Source organism: Myotis yumanensis, unplaced genomic scaffold, assembly GCF_028538775.1.
Source record: "Myotis yumanensis isolate MYYU_CA2020_CCGP unplaced genomic scaffold, mMyoYum1.0.hap1 SCAF_10, whole genome shotgun sequence".
Classification (NCBI taxonomy): Eukaryota; Metazoa; Chordata; class Mammalia; order Chiroptera; family Vespertilionidae; genus Myotis; species Myotis yumanensis.
In genome coordinates this window covers 8175343-8195082 of record NW_027223761.1, presented here as the reverse complement: position 1 = coordinate 8195082, position 19740 = coordinate 8175343, and the positions used below count along the sequence as shown (strand labels likewise).

The 19740-nt window shown below is 64.3% G+C and overlaps 1 protein-coding gene across 16 annotated transcripts in view; it reads right to left on the bottom strand.

Moving 5' to 3' along the window:
- BRSK2 (BR serine/threonine kinase 2) overlaps positions 1–19740 on the bottom strand; it is a 50208-nt gene that overhangs the window by 13126 nt on the left and 17342 nt on the right. For 10 of the 16 annotated variants that reach the window (XR_011472950.1, XR_011472951.1, XR_011472952.1 and 7 more), the window contains exons 2-13: positions 9266–9360; positions 8461–8546; positions 6323–6463; positions 5903–6019; positions 5231–5264; positions 5037–5105; positions 4732–4878; positions 3317–3348; positions 2861–3025; positions 2621–2718; positions 2386–2536; positions 969–1034 (exon numbers count right to left, since the gene is read on the bottom strand). Coding sequence is in view for 12 of the 16 variants with exons in the window: in XM_070427726.1 (XP_070283827.1) it covers positions 969–1034; positions 2386–2536; positions 2621–2718; positions 2861–3025; positions 3317–3348; positions 4732–4878; positions 5037–5105; positions 5231–5264; positions 5903–6019; positions 6323–6463; positions 8461–8546; positions 9266–9360 (1201 nt within the window). In the remaining 4 variants the exon portion in view is untranslated. Of the gene's footprint in view, positions 1–968; positions 1035–2385; positions 2537–2620; positions 2719–2860; positions 3026–3316; positions 3349–4731; positions 4879–5036; positions 5106–5230; positions 5265–5902; positions 6020–6322; positions 6464–8456; positions 8547–9265; positions 9361–19740 lie in introns of those variants that run through there. The other 6 variants (XR_011472953.1, XM_070427728.1, XM_070427729.1 and 3 more) reach the window with 2 other exon arrangements.

The following is a 19740-nucleotide window of genomic DNA, read 5'->3' as shown; positions in this document are numbered from 1 at the left end:
GCCTGCCACCCTTTGGCCTGGCCCCTGGGCCTAGGGGAGGAATGGAGCCCATGCTGGCCGGACCTTGGCTCCTGGCCACTCCACCAGCACCTGTGAGCTGGGGCCCCATGGCCATGACCGTCGTACTCTCCCACCTGACCCAGGCCCACTGTCACTCAGCACTGACCCTGCCCCAGTCCCCCAGCCCAAAGCTTTCCGATGCTGAGTCCCAGTTGGTGCCCCCCAACAGCCACAGTGAGGCCCAGTGCCTGGGGCCTCCCACCGAGCCAGTGCAAGCTTGTGGCTTGGCACAAGGAAGCAGAGAGCAGCAAGGGGAGAAAGGGCAAGACGAGGCTGGGGTGGGAGCCGTCCACACGCCCTCCTGCCCAGCAGGCAGCTTCTGGAGACTCAGCCATGGCTGCCTAGACAGGACAACACCTGCATCCCAGAGGCAGGGGCGGCGAGACTGTGGGGGCCCAACCATGTCACCCTCAGGCAGTGGGCCCTGCAGGTGCAGGGCAGGGGGCTCACAAAGGCCAGGTGTGACCAGCATACCTCCTGCCGTCAACTTGGGAGGCTGCAATGGGCTCGGGATGGCTGAGCCGCCTCTGGCTGCCACTTCCACTCAGGCCCTAGTGGGCAGCATGGTGGCCCCAGGACCCAGGGGACAGCGCCGGCCAAGGAGAGGTTAACCAGGACCACCACCAGCCACATTAAGGTGGGCCAGATGGGGCCTCGCACCTGCAACCCCTCAGGGGCCCAGGGCAGGGAGAGCACAGTGGGTCTCCCAGCCCCTCTTGGGCTGGCCGTTGGCCTCGCCCAGTAGCCCACTCCTCCTGGGCCTCAGCCTGGCCTGACCCAGCCTTTCCCCCGGCTTCTGGAAGGTTCCCTTGCCAAAGGGGAGCAGGCCAGAGCCTCAGGCCCAGCCCTGCCACCAGGCCCGAGTCGCCTGGGGGGCTGGGGGCGGGGTGGGTGGGCAGGGTGTATACCTGTCTTCTTTGCTGAATTGGGGGTGGGCTTCAGCGATATCCAGGCTTTTACTGAACATTGCTTTACTACAGCGGGAACAAAGCGAGAAAACAGAGTTACTGCCACAGCGCCGCCAGACGGCCTGGAGGCCAGACCACATAGCTCCTAGCTGTGCGCAGGGCACACAGATGCCAGGGGACATGAGCAGGAGAGCTCAAGGGGCACAGCATCAGCCCCAGCAGGAGGCCCACTGTCACTCAGCACCCTATGGCCAGAAGAGGAGGCAGAGGCCAGGAGCTGGGAGGAAGGGGCTTTCAGGTGACCATCAGCCTGGGTCACACCAACCCACCCTAGCACCCAGCAGCCCATGGCAGCCAGGCCTGGGAAGCAGAGTAGAAGCCATGGCAGGGTGGCCTCCCAGCCCCTACCCCAGGCCCAGGCAGGTGGGGTGGGAGGGTGTGGGGAGTCTGGTGCAGGGAGGGCCAGGTCAGCACTCAGCCAGCCCCGCCGGGTTCCAGCCAGAAGCCAAGGGCCAGGCTTGGGGAGCTGGGCTGAGAAGAGGTATGCCCACAACAAGCAGGGCAGGTGTGGCACTGGGCAGGAGTGTGGCCAGCAGGAAACCTTCCCCCTGCTCCTCCCCTTGCTCCACCTGGTGCCAGAGCCACAGCTGTCTGGAGACCTGGATAGAGGCTGAGCCAGCTGGTTCCCTGGGAGGACCTAGGACCACTAGGGGGCTGTGGGCCATCAGCCCAGTTTAATCTTGATGGTGGCCCGGCTGTCCTGTGGTTCCCTTGTTTGATGGTAAATTCCTTGGGAGGCTTGGCCAGCTCCAGCACCCAGCTGACCAGAGAGAGCTGGGGCTGCTTGGACCACCCATGGTGCTCCCCAGGGGGTGGGGCAGACAACTGAAGCCCCCATCTGGGCAAGAACATTCAACCTCAACCTAACAGCGCCAGGTGAGGATTGGCCAAGGGCCTCACAGCTGTGACTGTGGGCCTGGATGTCTGCTTCCTCCAGGGGGATCTGTTGGGACGGCCTAGATCTGCTCATCGTCCCCCAAAATTCCATTTTCATGCCCCTTGCACAGCCATAGGGGACCCAAACACGGGACCAGCGGTTAAGTGGGGACTAGGCTGCTGGCTCTGAGCATAGCTGGACTACGATCCAGTCTATTCCACCTCAGGTCAGCCCAATACAACTCAGCCCAACCCAGTCAAGCCCAGCTCAGCCCAGTCCAGTCCAGGGTGGCCTACCAGCCCAGGCCAACAAAGCAAAGCCCTGCCCAGCTCAGCCCGTGCAGCCCAGTGCAGCCGGCCCAGCCCCAGGGCCAGGGCGCAGAGATGAGTTAGGCCCAGCACAGCTCAGGAGGGGGTGCCTTCACTGATCAGGCCAGGGCACAAGCAAGTAGGGCACTGGGTCCCCCCAGGAGGCATGTACCTCTGGCTGTGCTGGGCCATCTCGATGGCCCGCCGAGCAGGCACCGGAGAGCCGCCGTCTGTCACACTGAGCACCTCCATGGACTTGCGTTCAGGCCGCCGCTTGCCGTGCCGGTTCAGCATTGGGGAGTCCACGCGCTTCCGGGGAGGGTCTGTGTGCAGATAGGGGTCAGGCCGGGCAGCCTGCTGCATCTGGCAGGGCTGGTGTGGGGCCAGGCTTCCCTGGGACTTTGTACCTATTTCGTTTCTGGGGGGCAGGTCCTCATCCTCGTGGCTGGGGTACCTTTCTTTCCGGTCCAGGAGGAGGAAATAGATCATCTTCTCCTGGTTTTCCCTGTTGGGGGTGGGGGGGGGGGGCGCGAGAAGGGTCAGCAAGCATGGTGTCCACTGCCGGACGGTGGTCCTAGGGCCACAGCATTCCCTCCCACAGCCCACCATCCCCCGCTGCTGCCTGCAGGACCCCACATGGGACATACTCCTCAGACAGAAGGTCCTGCAGCAGCTTGTTGCGGTCTCGGAAGCAGCCCAGTGAGTGCATGCTGTCCAGCACATCGGGGTCAATGTCCTCCAGGCTGGGCAGTGAGCGGATCTGCACCTTTCGGGGGATGGGCTGCTCTGGCTCAGGCTCGTTCTTGCCTCCTCTGTGGACAACAGGGCACCACCAGTGGTCACTGACCTTGGCAGGCCTAAGGCTCCTTCCCCCCAGCCCTTCCTGGGGACCCTGAGTCCTGCTGCTCTCTCCCTGTCCCAGCCCCTGCACACCTCCTGCACGCTGCTGTGCCCAGCGCAGGCATGCCGGGAGTCCCTGAGCGCTGGGCTGAGGCTGGGGGCAGGCCTGCGCTGGGCTGGGTCCTCCCCCCGCCTTCCCTAGCAGGCCCTCCGGCTGCAGCGACAGGCAAAGCAGGCGATGAGTGGGAGGAAAAGCTACTTACATATACCATATGTGTTTCTGAATGTGCTCTAGCTACAAGAGAGAGAAACAGGAAGTTAGTATGGAGGGAGCAGGGAGCCCACGTTAGGAGGCCAGAGGGAGCAGGAGCTGGGAGCACCTGGGGGGGGTGGAGAGGACCATCGTGGAGGAAGATAGCCAGCAGGAAGAGGGGAGGGAGTGGAGGAGGGATGATGGAGGGTATGGGGAGGGAGGAGGAGGGAAGAAGGATGAAGGGAGGGCAGGGAGAGGACGTGGAGGGAAGGTAGGGGGAGGAGAGGGGAGAGGGTGGGGATGGAGGAAAATGGGGAGGGGCTGCGCGTTCCCAGAGGCTCCAGACTAGCCCCCTGACCCTGCCTCCCCAGTGGAAGAGGAAATGCCAGTCTAGGGAAAGGATGGTGGGGGCTGCAGGTATGGGTAGGAGGCAGGGGGCCCCTGGTGGCTCAGAGAAGGAGGCCTGAGGGAGGAGAGCAGAAGGCAGCCAGGGGTGGCCCACTTTCGGGGTGGGGCTGGGGTGCAGGTGAGAGCAGGGGGCTCAGAGGCCCGCTCTCCAAGTGCCTCTCCACCAGCCTGGGGACAGCTGGGTTGGGGCGGTTGGGAGATGGCCTCTTGGTCACCAGGCCACCCCTGTCCTGGAAAGACCAGTCCAGGGGAGTCCTGCTGCCCTTGCCCTGGGGATCTAATATCCTGGTACCAGCTAAGTCCTGGCTGCCTATGGGCTTCTTTCAGAAGTGGGACTTCCCTCAGAACATCCAACCCCCCATGGTCAGTGTCATGATGAGCTGTGTCCACTGTCAGGGCTGGCCTGGAAGCTGAGGGACGGTGCTAGAGTTGGTGAACGCTGGTCTCCCAGGCACACCTGCAGGACACAGCCAGCAGGAGGCCCCTGTGCACATACCCACATATCCATGCACATTCACACCTGGGCACATGCTCACACATGTGAATACTGCCTGTGCATCTGTGTGCATGCACACATGTGCACATACCTGTGAAATACAGTTGTGCAGACACTCATGCATGTGCACACACAAACTGTACCCATGCAGGGGCACACACACTTATGAACGTTCTCATGTGCATGAGTGCACATACCTGTGTACACGTGTATGTGCACACTACTGTGCCTGCACTCATGCACTTGCAGTCACACTTATGAAACGTGCAAACTGCATGCACTCTCACACATATGCACATTCATACCTGTGCGCGCACACACCTGTGCACACACATAGCTGTGCATTCACTCACGCCTGTGTATAGCCCGCACACCCAGGGGTCCCTGTACCACACTCGCAGGCACAAGTCTCCCTTCCCAGGGAGGTGGCATAGAGATGGAACCTCTACCCCTGGGGGCCCTTAAGTCTGGCCTGGAAGTGTAGCCCCGCACCCTCTGACCCTCTCCGCGCCCGCACGCACCGTGAGGCGCCGCGCCGCATCCACTTCGATCATGCCGCGCAGCAGGCTCTGGCAGTCTGGGGGGATGAAGTGCGGCATGTGGAACACTCCCCGCTTCACCTTCTCCAGCAGCTGCCGCAGGTTGTCATCGTCGAAGGGCAGCGCCCCCTGCCGGCCGGGGACGGGGTCACCGTGGGGCGGGGGACTGGGCAGGAGGGGCGGGACAGAGGGGCGGCACAGAGATGGAAGGGTGAGGGAGGAGGGACGAGCGGGGAGGAGAGGCAGACGGGGGAGGGCGGAGCAGGGTGTGGACGGCGCGGGCTCACCACCAGCAAGGCGAACAGGATCACCCCGCAGCTCCACACGTCCGCCTTGCGCCCGTCGTACTTTTCTCCCTGCGGGGGGCGGTGTGGTTGGCTTCGTGGAGAATGAGGGACCCAGGTGGAGGGTCTGGGGTCCGCGAGGGCGGGGGTGAGGCCCCTTGGACAGGCAGGGACAGGGGCGCGTAGTGACTACTCACCCGAATCACCTCGGGGCAGGCATAGTGGGGGGACCTGAAGGCAAAAGCAGCCGTCAGGGCGCAGGCTGGGGGCTCGCTGTCCGCCCAGCCATGACCTCGAGGCTGCCCCAGGACCACAGCAGGTGGACATCGAGAGAGAGGTGCCGTTTCCCCAGCACACGCCGCCCAGAAGGAGGCCCCACCGGGAGCCTCAAGGGGCTTTGCTGCCACCCCCCCACCCCCCCCTACTCAGGGAGGAGACCAGCCTAGGAGTCTAGGGCTCTGCCACCTCTAGGCTGCCCAGACGGCCTGGTCCAAGAAGGCAGACATCAGAGGAAGGACCGCGTCACGGACTGGGGTCCCGACCCAGCACCACCGCCGGGAGTGCACGGAGCAGGAGGCTGGTACACCAGCTTGCTCGCCCGGGGCCAGACGGGTCACCAGCAGCCCCCTCACAGCACCGCACATCGGAGCCACCGCCAGGAGCGGAACCAGGGTCCTGCCTGCAGCCCAGGCTGTGTGGTGCTGGACGGGCGCTTGGGGCCTGGACCTCCCTGGCCACGGAGACTACTCACTCCGGGCCTCCAGGGGACCACAGTACTGAGCCACCCGCGGGCCTGGTAGCACCGGCGGTGGCCCGGAGAGGGCGCGGGGGCAGCGGATGGCGGGTGGCCGGCCGGGGCGCCCACTCACCCGCAGCTGGTCTCCAGTAGGCTGTCCCCCACCTGCAGGGATGCCATGCCGAAGTCCGCGATCCGGATGTTGTTCTTCTCGTCCAGCAGGAGATTTTCTGGTTTCAGATCCCTGTGGCTGTGAGGGAGGCAGCGGAGGCTGACCTGGGTCCCTCCCCCAAACCCCACCCACACGGCACCCGGCCAATGGCAGCACAGCCTGGTGATGTCACAGGCAGCCAATCGGAAGTCGCCTGCCTGGCGGTTGGCTGCAGGTCTGGGATGGAGGGACTGGGAGCCTCAGGTCGCACCGCGTGCTCCCCCAGGCTCGTGAGCAGGGATCCCGCCCGCTCCCTGCTTCCCCCACACCTGCTCTGGGGCCAACAGAGGGGTGTCTGCTGGCGGGACAGCTAGGCGTGGGTCACGTGGGGGCGGCTCGCACCAGATGGAGTGGCTGTGGCAGAAATCCAGCGCTGAGATGATCTGCCGGAAGAACTTGCGGGCCTCTTTGGGGGTCAGCCTCCCCTTCTTGACCAGGTAGTCAAAGAGCTCCCCACCAGACACATGTTCTAGCACCAGGTATCTGCGGGGACGGGCGGGCTTCAGGTGGTGCACACGCCTGCTGGCCCACCTCAGGGCCATCCTCGGCATGGGGGGCCCCCCGCTTGCCCCCTCCCATCCTCCCCCCGACCCCCGCCTGGCAAGCCTGCCTCCAGGGCAGCGACTGGAGGAGCCCATGGTGCCAGGGTCTGGGAGCAGGGCCACACCTGGCCCTCCCGCTGAGGGACCATTAGGCCCCAAGGTGAGTGGGGCACTGTGGCTGCTGACCCTCAAGGAGCTGGTGCGTGGTCCTGCGGGCCCTGCCAGCCCAGGTTGGGCTCCCGGAGCAGGGGGACAAGTCAGACAGGGACTCTCAGGGAGCCCTGGCCAGCGGGTGGAAAAAGGGGCTGGAGGTGCAGGGGGTGGGGGGCGAGAAGGGTCAGGAAGTAGAGGGCAGGAAGACACTGGGGGATGGTGGCGGGGAGACCCTGAGCCCCTCTGAAGGTGGTGAGTGAGAAGCCTCTGTCCGAGCCCCTGGTGGAGCCTGTGGGGGCTGGTTTCGGGGATGGGGGACCTGGGACTCGTGGGCACTGAAGCCTGTGGGGCCTCAGAGGAGCTTGGACCGGGGCCTGTGCAGACTCCCCTAGGACTTGCTAGTGGGCAGCAGTGGCTTTCAGGAGGGAGAGGGACGAGAGGAGAGGACAGAGCAGGGGGAGAGGCACAGGACAGGGGCTGGTGGGGAGGAGGGTGTGGGCCACGGGACCGGCTGTCTCCAGAGCTGGTCCTGCAGGACTCAAGAGGTCGGGGGGGGGGGGGGGAGGGGGGGCGGGGGCACCCTCAGGGCATAAGGAGTCTGTCTGTGGAGAGGAGAGGGGGAGGGGCTGGAGACACAGGGCAGGGGGCACTGGGTGGTACTCAGGGCGGGGGGGGGGGGGGGGAGCAGGAACGCCAAGGCACAGCACAGGCCGGAGGTGCCCTGGCCTCCGTGACCCAGGCTTGCTACTGCACCTCCAGGCTCCCTGAGCTCTTGGGACTCCTGACCCCGTGGGAGAGGCTGGCCCCAGCAGGACCTGGACCAGCCCCCTGTCCACCTTCATCCTAGGCATCCTGCTCCCGTCACCAGGCCTTTGCCCGAGCTGTATTCCCTCCTCGGGCTGTCCTCCTAGACCAGTGGTTCTCAACCTTGGCTGCACATTAGAATCACCTGGGAATCGTTTTAAAATCCTGATTCCTGGGCCTCATCCTCCGGAAATTCTGTTTCTTTGTTACTAATGATGTGGCCCCACCCCATAACAAAGAAACAGAATTTCCGGAGGATGGGGCCCAGGAATCAGGATTTTAAAAAGATTTCCAGGTGATTCTAATGTGCAGCCAAGGTTGAGAACCACTGTCCTAGAACCTTCCCTGCTTCCTGTCCACCCCCTGCCCCCAAGGTGGCCTCCTCAGAGCCAAGTGCTCTGCCCCTCGCCCTCAAAAGTATCTCGCCAGGAGCGAGGTGGTAACCGGTGTCCTGCATGTTGTACACAGAGGTGGGCCAGGCCTGCCCCAGCTCCTGCCTGCCTCCCAAACTCATGGGACATCACCAAGGTACTGCAAGACAAGCCGCTATCAAGCCAGTGGGTGTGTCTGTCGGTGCCCTTGTCATGGTTCTGATGGTGGCTGAGTTCCTGCGGCTCACCAGTGTCGGCCCCAACACCATGACCAGCCACCCTGCTCCTCAAGGCCCCCACATGGGGCAGCTCCGTCACGTCACCTATCCTCAGTTAAACACTGGAGCTGGCCATTCGTGCCATGTTGGGACCCCTGCCCCTTGACCCCTACCCCAGCCACGCCTCCAGGAAGCCCTGTCCCCCATAGTGGCTCAAGGTGGTGGCTCTGTGAGTCCCCGGTGTTTGGTCAAGGAGCAGTGATGCCACTGCCCAGGACTGTTCCTGAGACCGCCCTGCCTGGCCCCACCGCCCGAGGGGCTGCCTGTCTCCTCCCCAGGCCCCTCGGCCTCCACTCTGGCCACCCCAACTCTCCAGACCCAGCAATACCTACAAATATTTTTTGTTTTCATAAACGTCGTGCAGCTTGAGGACGTGGGGGTGTTCGATGAGCTTCAGGATGGCGATCTCCCGCTCCACCTGCGGAGGAGGAGGGCATCACACGTGCTTGCCTGTGGGGCATGGGCCCCGGCCTCGACCTCCCCCTCCCCAGGAGCCTTGGCTGCTGGGAACACAGAGGGGAGGTGTGGGGCAGCCCCTTGGGGGCACCGCTGTGGGCTCTTGGGTGCAGCTGGGGCTTTGGGGCAGGGCCAGTCTAGCCACAGGGTCTCCACCTGTGGGATGGCCTGGCCTACACGGCATCACACACAGCCCCACGGTGCCAGGGCCACCTCCAGGCCCCTGGCCCAGCTGCATGTGGTCCCTGCCAGGCCTTCGGGGGGATGGGCCCCAGTTATATCCCCAATCCCTTTCCCCCAGCTCCTGTCTCTCCACTTGGACATCTCAGAGTCCCAGTCGGAGTCCAGGACCTCAGCCAAGTGCTCCCCAAGGCAGGTCAGAATCCACCTGGCCCCACCGGCACTGCCCCGCCCAGCCCAGCAGCCGCCACCTCCCCTAAAACCACCCACCTCAGGTCCCTCGGGGTTCCCCAGGCGAACTCGCCCAAGTCCCCCTCTACCCTCAGCAGCCAGAGGGGTCCTCACGACGTCACTGGCCCTCCCCCACCTAAGCAGAGTGCTGTCCTCACCCACCTGGGTCCCTTCACTGCAGCAGAGCCTTGGCCTGCCTGTGGCACTGACCGCAGGGCCAGCTCCCACCCCACTGGCCCTGCCTGCCCGCCCCCCCCCACCCCCGCTCACCTTCATCAGCACAGACTCACTGAGCTTCTCCCGATTGACGATTTTGATGGCCACCTTCTGGCACGTGACACAGTGAATGCCCAGCTTCACGAGGCCTGTGGGGAGAGAAGCCCGTCAGACCCACCCAAGGCCTTGAGGATCCACAGCTGTGCCCCACCCCAGAGTGGTCGGGGGTGGGGGGGCTTGACCAGGAAGGATGCCACTCACTCCCGACCACAGCCCCTCCAGGTCTGGCCTCTGCCCCACCCTGCCCTTCAGTGTGTCTTGAGCTGGACTCCTGTGCCACTGTCTGCCCTCCCACACTCCCTGGTCACAGCCCAGGACAGCTCTGCCCCCCACCCCCACACCCAGTTCCCATGTGGGTGACGCTGAGTCCCTCCCCCGGGCCTTCAGCTGCCCAGATGCCCCCTGCAGGGGAGCTTGGTGCCCTCAGGCTCAGGAGGCCCCACCCAGGCCCCTCCCCCAAGCACGCTCAGCCTCTGCCACCCTCCTTTCAGCCTGGACAGAGGCGCCCGAGACAGCAGGGCAGGCCACGGTCATCCAGGGCAGCACACCGCAGCCTGCCTTGCACTGTCCGCCTGGAGCCCCCACTGGGGGGACTCCCCCATAACTGCTCTCCTGGCCACACTTTGAGGACCCTGGCCTCCTTGTCATGTGGGCAGAGCTGGGTGCCTGCCTCTCCTCCTGCCCCCTCCGTGCAGGGACCGGCCACCACCAGCCTCTCCCAGCAGCGCCCAGCCCCCTGCCAGCTGCCCCCTGCTGGACTGCTCTGTGGCCTCAGGCCCCAGACACCCTGCCCTCCCCTTCCTGATTTGGGGGGCCTGTTAGCCACGGCACTGCAGCCTGAGGGTGACTTAGGCTGTTTTAAGGGGTGCAGACCACGTCAGGACTCCCCGCTGTGAACGCTGAGGGACACCACACTGTCATTTCCGACTTCAGAAGGTGGCCCCACAGAGCCCCTCCCTTGTCATCGTCACCCACCTCAGGTTCCAAATGCTTGGGTTTGTCTCCGCCCCTTTTTACACTGGGGGGTGGGGTGGGGGGGCGGTTAGTTACCAATTCGTGAGCCCTTTGTGGTGTGTCCCGTGCCCACGCCTCCTTCCCAGCCTCCTGCAGGGAGGCCTCCTCCAGCGGCCACAGCCTCTGCCTTGTGGCCAAGAGATGAGGCTGTGCCCCCCAGAGGCACAGCACCAGGCTTGAGGGTAGGGGGCCCTGAAGCTCTGATGCCCACAGGGTCTGCTCGCTGAGCCAGGCCCCTGCTGTGAAGGGCAGCAGGCTCCTGGGCCTCTCCCTGGTGGCCTCTGATCTGCTCAGTGGCCCTGTGGTTCCAGGTCGGGCGGGAGAAGGCAGCACCATCCACCCATCAGAGCCAGTGGCCTGGGGACTCCACTGCCTCCAGGAGCAACAGGGCTGGCACCTCCTCCGGTCCTTGGCCCAGACATGGAAACAGGAGGGAGCAAGACAGAGTGAGAGGGAGAACTGTCTGGCAAGTCCCCAAAACAGGTTGACAGGCCAAGAGGAACCAGGGAACAGCGGTGACAGGAAGCAAAGGCCACTAACTTCCCTGAGAGAGCCAAGCTCCTGCAAGTCCTCAGCGCCCAGGGAGGGTGCTAGATGAGGTGGGTTCCTGAGAGACCCCACAGGGCAGAGGCGGGAGCGTGAGGCAGGCGGCTTGGCCCTAGGCCAGCTCTGCAGGGCTGTTCATGTAGCAGAACATGAAGAACAATGTCATGTCCCCAAACAGTGCAGAGTAGTTACGGCTGGTCAGCAGCTACTGGACAGATGTGGAAATTGTGATGCCACCGAAACGGACAGACCGAGCGGAGGATGCTGGTTAGCGCCCAGCCTGCGCAGGAAGCACATGCACACGAACGCACTCACACACGCTCCACGAGGGTCCCCAGGAGGCAGACGTCACAGACGTGTGGGGAATTTCCTGCTTCCAGAAGAGGAAGCGCTGGGCCTCAAACTGACAGGGAGACAAAGAGCAGTGCTGGGGACCCTCCGGAAGCAGGAAGCTAGAGGCCACCAATGAAACAGCTGTCTGCTGAGCAGAACACACCCCGGCACCCATTTCACAGATAAGGAAAGGCGGAGGCTGTGTCACCAGCTGGTATACAGAAAGGTGGGGAGGACAAAGGGCACAGCGAGTGAGGTGCCCTGGATGAGCCCCATGCTGTGGGCACCCTCAGAGCTGCTCATGGACACATGGCTGGGTGTGTCCTGGAACTCTGGTGGCTTCCTCCTGCTTTCATTCTCATCCACCTGCTGCCTCCCTGCCCTGCAGACTCCTATACATCCCTCAAAGCCCAGCATAGAGGGGCCCCTCCTTGGTGAGGCTTCCCTGCCACCTGGGCAGATCAGCCCTGAGTGTCCTGGTCCCCCACAGCCGGGATCTCTGGGGCAGGACGGGTGGGTTCCGAGCAGCCCAGCCAGTCCCTGGGGACAGGCAGTGGGGGGTCCTCCACAGGAGCCTCCTGAGTCGCTGCAGCCTCAGGCGGGCAGAAGCAGCTCCTGCTGGGGAAGCCCACAGCCGCCCTAATCACCTAGCCCTCCAAGTGCTCAGGCTCATTATCCAATTGGTGTTTTATCTCTAATTATTGCCTTTATAGCAAACACAGGCTCACATGGAGAGAGGAAAGTACACCATGTCACACTGTGGGAGGCGCCGCGGCAGTCTGCGCCGGCTGGTGTGCTCGGAAGAGGGGTTTTCCGAGTGCTGGCCGCTTCCCTGGGTGAGGACTGGGGTGCATTTCCTACAGTTACTGCCCCCAAAAGACACTCACAGCAGCTCCCAGCCCACTGCCTGGGCCAGGCCCTCAGATGGCCCATGTTCCCTGCCCCCCAGGACCCTCCCAGCTGCCCCTTAACAGGTGGGGGAGGAGGTTCTATGGCCTGGAGTCTGTCCAGTGAGGGCTTCGTACCCCCGAAGGCTAAGAGCCGTGTGGAGAGGGGCCTGACCCGCCTCGCCCCTTGTCTTCTTAGAGCTTTTAGCTTCTGGTGCCTCCTCTCTGAAGCTGACCTGTGTCCTGTCCTGTGGGACAGCCTGAAGGAACAGTGACAACACAGCACAGTGACCTGGGACCTTCCTCTGCGGGTCTCCGGCGTGCTGCACGTGCTGGGCGTCTGGCTAGGCCTGGAAGGTCCTCACCAATGGAAACCCACACCCACCGGCCCTGTGACCCCGAGACAACCCGGTGGCCTCTGCTCGGCACCTGGGAACCACCTGGCCTGCTGGCAGAGTCCTGTGAGGTGACCACACAGGTGCCGAGGCTCCTCCACAGCCGGCAAAGCCCTTCCCCATTCAGATCACCGCCCTCTAGACCACGTCTCCCTGAGCGCCCGCTGTGGGGTGTGGAACCCGCTGAAGGAGAGAGCTGGCCTGGAGTCTGAGGCCTCCAGGAACACAGGGCAGACCTGGGGCCGCCCTCTTTCTGCCTCAGTTATTCTCAAAGCTCCGCAAACCTGCCCCCCATCTCCCCCTTGTTTTCTCCCCCACACAGTCCCCGTGACAGCCCAGCAGAGGTCCTGTCACCCACTGGCTGGCCCCGTCACAGCCCTTCCCCAATCCCTCACCTGCCCTCCCTCCCCAGCCACAGACCTGCCCCTACCCCAGTGGGGTCTGCGCTCCAGGGCCCTGGAGTTTCTGTCCCTAAAGTCCTTCTGGCCTTTCCCGCCCCTCCCCCCCACCCCCATTTCCTCCTGTCACAGACAAGTCCTGTCCTCCCCTGGGCCATGCACGTCAGTGCCACAGGCCACCTCGCTGTACAGTGCACCAGGCACCTGGCTGCGTGTCAGCTGGTCCTTGGGCACGGGTGACCAGAGGGCAGCACCCCGAGACTTATGGGGGACAGGATGTGCCAGAGTCCCAGCTCTGAGTCCACTGCTGAGCCAGGAGGAGGAGCAGAGCGGCCTCCGGGTCCTGCCACTAATGCTCACAGGACCACTCTGAGCGTCATTGACTCCTGGGACAGCAGACTCTGTCCTCCCCAGCCCCCCCAACAGCTGTGCCTCTGGGACCACGTGGCCAGCTCCCCGGGGCCACGAGCACAGCTAACAGTGACCCACTTTCCGCCACCTCACAAGCCTCACCGTGGGGGTGTTGGGGGGCAGTTTCTGCACCAAGCGCAGCAGACACCCCTCCTGCCTGGGCTCCTTGGAGGGGTGACCGCACTGGCTCTTGGAAAAGTGAGTCAGCAGAGTGGGCCGCCAGGAGCCAGTACGGCTTCCTCTGGCCTGGCAGCGCGTGGGCACCGGGGAGAAGCCTCAGGGAGCAGGCAGGGGCAGACGCAGCGCTGCTGCCCTGATGAGAGGGCCACGGGACTGCGGGGAGGACAGGGCCCAGTCCTCCACCCCCAACAGCCTCTGCTGAGCGACCTGGATTGGAGCTCGCAGCCTGCAGGCTGCCCTTGACCATGCTGGGACCTGAGTGTCCCAGGAGCTGCTGCCGAGGACACTGTCCCCACAGGGACCACAACCCCACGCCCCGGCCAGGACCCCCAGCCCGCTGACTCCTGCTGTGCCCTCACCACGGCCCTCACTAAAGTGGGCCCAGCGGCCCCAGGCGGGAGTGGTAAGACCACGGCCTCTCCCCTGGTCTGCCTCCACCCCTGCCTGCTGGCCAGCTCCCCTCAGGTGAGAGAGGAGTGGGGGAGTTAACTGCTGGGGGACAGCAAGGGCCTGCCTGGCTCCCAGGACTAGCTCCTTCTGTGCCCGGACTGGAGTGAGGAATGGAGGGGACAGCCAGTTGCTGGAGCTCCTGCTGGTCCTGCAACGGGCCTCCAGGTGACCAAGCTCTGGATGATGGCCGAGGGCTTCTGGCAGCTAGCTGAGCCTTTCCTAAGCCCCCGGAGACGCTGAGGGACCTGCCTGGGGTCCCAACCACAAATGGAGTGCGTGGCCCCAAAAAGATGCGTCCAAGTCCTAGTCCCTGGACTGCCCGAATGTGCCCTTGTGTACAGAGCTGGCTTACGAGATCCTCTGCACACAGAGGCCTTAACTGCAGTGAGTTCTTCCAGGAGAAAGACAGGGAGAAGGACATAGACTCAGGGCGAACCCCGGGAGCTGGGCCCGGGGCCTGGGCCAGCCTCTCCCTCACAGCCTCAGAAGGAAGCAGCCTGCTGACTCCAGCCTCTGGAACAGAAAGAATAAGGCTCTGTGTGCAGCGACCAGGTGTGTGGCGTTTGTGGAGCCCACTGTGGGCATTTTGAACTCACACGAGTATTTACCTTGAGTTTCCTTTCACCGGAAAACTCCCAGTACGTTTTGTTCACCCCACGAGGACTTGGCCGAAGAACTTGTGCTCAGGTGGCTCACTGAGATAGGAGCTGCCGCCCGTGCCCCCACACCCAGCAAAAGTGTGTCCCAGGCTCCTAACAGCCAGTGGGCTCTCCACCCAGCACCAGCCTGGAGACACTGAGGGCAGGACTTGGGGGAGGGGTGTGGCCACCTTTGCAGGAGCCATAGTGCAGGCCCAGCTGGTTCTCACCATTGCCTGATTCCAGAAGGTGTGGCTCTGAGCCTGTGGGCTGCAGACCACTCAGCCTGGAGCCATGGCTGACCCTGGGGCACATGGGCTCCCGCAGTGGTCCGGCCTGGATGGGGCCACCTGTTCCAGCAATGGCTGGTCAGAACGAAGGCTCCCAAGTATCCTCGCTGATCCTCACAACAGCCCTGCTCTCTTTTTCAGAGAGGAAAGCAGGCTGGGCCAAGCCTTTGTGACATCCAGGCCCACTTGCCCACCATTGCACAAGGGGTCCGGCGGAAGCCTGCACAAGCCCTGCCCTGTCGCTTCCCCAGCCGGTGCAGGCACGAACTGCACCCCTTCGCCCCCTGTGTACAGGCCTGGGGAGTTAACAACGCGCCGGGCAAGGAAGTGGGGCGAAACCGAGAGCCCAGGGGCCCACTGTGTTCGTTTCCCAGGGCCACTGAGGGCGGGGCGCGTCTGCGGGAGCAGAGACAACCTGAGCAGAGTTCAGCACCTTGGACAGGGCCTCCCGGGCCGGCGCGGCCCCGCCCACAGGGCGCAGGGACAGCAGGGGACCTGCTCCCGGCCCACAGCTTGTGGGCGCCTGAGCCTGGGTGCCTTTGGAAGCCGGTGGTCAGCGCCCCTGGGGCGCCTCCTGCAGCCACACCCCAGCTCTTCCCTGGGCTTGAGGCCTAGACCCGAGCCTTTCTAGCCCTGGGGGTCGTAACAAGGCCATGACCTGTACACCCAAGACACCCTCCCTCCCTCCCTCCGACTGGAGGAGAGCGGCCGGAAGCCTAGACCAGTGACACGGGCGCCCAGGCGCTGAACGAAGGTTTGGGGGCCGCCCCACCCCAGCCCAAGCCTCAGCTGCTACCTCTCTCCCCTCCCGAGCCCGGGTTCGGGCCCCACGCGCGCTCCTCCGGCTTCAAAGTCCCCTCCACGCAGGCAGAGGGCGGGTCCGGCGCCGGGGAGCGAGAAAAGCCGGACCAGAGGATTGGGTTCCGGGGCTCCGCGAGCACCCTCACCCCGGGCTCCCCGGGTCCCACAGCAGACACGCCGCCGCACGCGCAGCCCCGGCTCCGCAGACACACGCGCCGCTGCGAGGCCACCCCTCCCCAACCCCCGGCCGCCGCAGGGGACTCGCCGACTCCGGCTGCCAGCGGCGGCGGGGCGGGGGCTGCGCAGACATCAAAGCGCCGGTCGTTCCCCCTCATTAGCCGGTCCCGGCGGAGCTCCTCCCGCGCCCCCGCCCCCGCCCCCGCCCCCGCGCTCCTTTCCAGCCGCGCCTCCTGCTCCTGCCCCAGCTTAGTGGGCTGAGCAGGTGCCCCAGTTCTCAGCCTCCCCTCCCCAAACCCCTTCTCCTCCTCCCGGGCAGGGCGGGACGCCTGGCTCCTGGCCCTGCCCCCAGCTTTTCGCGGCAGCCTCTCCACGGTCCTCGCCAGTACACCCACATTTCCGCTCTCGGGGAGGCCTCCCCCCCTCACCGCCCACCCCGGCTCCTGGTTCACAGCCACGCCGCTCCTCCGGGTGTCGGGAAGGGGACCCCCGCCCCCCCCCATGGAAGTAGGGGACAGAGAGGAGGCTGGGCACCTCCAGGCGGCGCCCTCTCGATACAGATTCCGCGGTTTCCTTCGCCCACCAGCGCCAGGCAGAGGGAGGAGAAGGCGGCAGTGCGTCTCCCAAGAGACGACTGTTCACGCTCCGAAAAGGAACCTCTCAAATTAAATTAATTAAGCCCTGAACTATTTCACACGCGTTACAGCCGCTGGGCTGCCTCTGCTGAGCTCCCTGCCCTCCCACCCACAGCCCCCAGACAGGACAGCAGAGTCGTCTCCCCTCACCCCCCCTTGATCCTAGAGAGGAAGGCATTGGGGGGGTGGGAGGGGGATTCTGGTGCTCCTTACATAACGCCAGGCTATTCCAGCACCCAAGGCCTTTCCCGGGTGGAGCTGGCCATCTCTGCAGCCCCGGGACGGAATGGGAGGGTGGCTGCGGTCAGCGCCCAGACTGTGAAGCCTGGCTCCCTGTCCCGTCCTGGGTGGGGGCTCACAAGGCCCCTCCAGCCCCAGGAGGGTCCTCATGCCCTCTCCTGCCGGCGAAGGTTGGGTGAGAGCCACGGTACATACATCCGCAAGCCTACGCTGCTCCCCACGGTCCGCCTGGGATTGCACCAGGAAGAGACCCAGCGGTGGGGCCCAAAGGCAGTGTTCAGGGGCTTGGAACCAGCCCTCCTGAAAGTCAGAAGACACCAGCCCAGCACCCCCCAAAACTCCTCGGTTCTGCACCCAGTTGGAAAATGCTGAAAGGAACCACCGTCGGATCCCCAAGGATAAGAACTCACTTTCCAGGACCCCGTGTGTGCAGACGGTGGGGGTGGGGGCTGTGACCCTTGTGGGGACACAGGCCCTCCTCCTCCCAGTGAGACTCAGGCCAGGCTCCCACAATGCTGAGAAGGGGCGAGATGCTGGGCACCAGCTGAACACACGCCAAGCACCCAGGTCTGCAGGCTCGGTAACAGGGGCAGACCTCCCCCCACCCCGAGGCTGGCGTGGGCTCCAACACAGACACCGCTGGGAAGAGGAGCATCCCCTGCCACGGGGAGGGGAGGGTGCCTGAAGGTGTGTCCCTAGCAGGTTGCCATGAGGTGCATGTTCAGAGAGGGAAGCTGGAGAGGACGGGTCCCAGAGGTATTGCTGCCCAGGTGATGGAGGAGGGAGGGGCCGGGACAGGTGTGTGGGGGCCCTGGCAGGAGTCGAGCTGGGGCCAATGCCCACCACCGGGCAGACTCAGGTCCCTTGTGTTTGCCTCCTACTGAGGCAAAAAAAAAGAGGGAGCCTGGAGCGGAAAGATGAGATCTCCAAACATTCTGGAAACCTCTGGAAGAAGGCAGGCAGGGGCAGGTGACGGCCTCCAGGGACCCTAAAGCGGCCTGATGATGGGGCTCCACACACAATGGGACACTTACTGAGGGTGGGGGGGCAGCCTAGGTCGGCATCCCCTCTCTCCAAACCCTATCTTCACGCCAAGACCAGGAGACAACGTGCAGCATGCGGGGCCTGGAGACAGCCCTGAGGAAAACCTCCTGGTTCTGTTGTATGAATGGCTGTTCTCTGGAGTCCAGTACGTGAGGTGGGCACCCAGCCCCCAGGGAGGGGCCCCATCTCCAACAGGGCCCTCCAGTATGGGTGGGGCACATGTCTCCCCAGTTTGCCAGGGCAGCCCCACTCACACCCCAAGCCCCGAAGATGAGCCTCTGGCCAACAAGGTGGCCCCAGTCCTCTGCCCTGCAGCATGGGCCCCTGGCTGGGTCTGCCCTTGGCCTGGGTATCCCTGGCTAAGTTCACTCCAGGTGGCCATGTCCTCTCCTGCCTGTCGCCATGGCTGGGACCAGCAGCCAGTGTGTACTGGGCAGGATGTCCCTGTACCTTCTCAGGAGGGTCACAGCCACTGGTGAGCTTCCCTGCCCCTCAACCCAGTGTTTCCAGAGCTGGCATGAGGGGCTAGTGGAGTGAGGGGTGCAGCAGGTCCCACTGACCCCGAGCTCAGGTCAGGAGCCCACTGGCCCCCACCAGCTCTGCCCAGAAGGGCACTGACCTGGGGACAGCAGATGGTGGGATACAAGCCCCAGGGAAGGCGGAGCCCCTGCCTACAGGCCCTGGATGCCCCACGCCTTTCCTGATAGGGGGTCTCTATCATGGAGCTGGGGGCCAGGACCCACATCTGAGTTGGGGAGCAGATGTCAGCACAGCTGGGGTGAGGGGGGGTGCAACTGGTGGGGAGCAGAGGCCTCACCTGATCCCCCAGCCTCCTGCTGCCCTGGTGCCATAGGAGCCCCAGGCCTCCCCAGGGTGGGGGTGAGGCTGCCCACACCAGCCAGGCCCTTGATGGAGAAATCCTGTCCTGGGACAGTCACCCTGGAGGACTGCCTGTTCCCCACCCCTGCAGGTGAGGTAGGGAGGGTGGGACAGAGCGGGGTCCCCTGGGCTGAGGAGAGTGGGTGGTGGGTCACAGTGTCGACTCGGGAAACAGGGCTGCCCTTGGGGTCCCAAGGAAGCCTTAGGGAGACACCAGGCTGAAGGCTGCAGGGGAGAGGGCACTGCCAGGGTGTCATGATAGTCAGGGGCCCCCAGGGGCCCCACTGTGAGCTGGGGCCAGCACAGTGACTCTAGGACAGGCCCTCCTGGCTCACCTGCTCCAGCTGGAGACCTGACTATGCCTGAGCCCTGGGATGCCACAGAGAAACCAGCCACATTGCCCCCCTCCTCCCTAGTAGGCCGGGTGGCACCGGCTCCTCCTGGGCAGCGCTGCACAGGGTGCTAACATCGGCCAAGTTCAGCAAGACCAGTGGTGCCTGTGGGCCGGGGCGAGAGGAGAGACGGCAGCATAAACCTGGGCACTGCCTTGGGCTAGGGGAGGCAGCACCTATCCCTGCTCCACCCCAGCCCACTCAGGATGTCAGACTGGTGAGCCCGTCCCTGCAGTAGCCGGGCAGGTGGCCAGCAGCCTTCACACCCATGGGTGCCAGGCCCCAGGACTCAGATACGTGCAGGCACTCCCACCCGGGAACCTCGCAGCTGGGCCTCACGTGCACAGGGCCCTTCCAATGGGAAGGAGGATGTCTCTCACACTTGTGCACACACACACGAACTCATGCTCTTACACAATCCTGCACACACACACACTCATGCTCACACTGGGCACACACACACGCTCTCACACACCCAGTCACACACGCAGACTCACATTTTCACACACTCACATTCTCCACACATGCAGACTCCCAGTTATGCACACGCATAAACTCACTCACACAGGTGTGCGCACACATAAACACACAGGAATAACTGGGCAGAGCGTGGGGGAAGCTGCCTCTGCAGGAAGAGCCAGCCTGGCCTGGAGGAGGGGTGGTGCAGTGGGAGCCGGAGTTGGGGTGCAGGCTGAGCCTCACCCCTCCCACCGGCTGGGACATGATCTTCCAGGGCAGTGCCAGTGCCAGTGGTGGGTG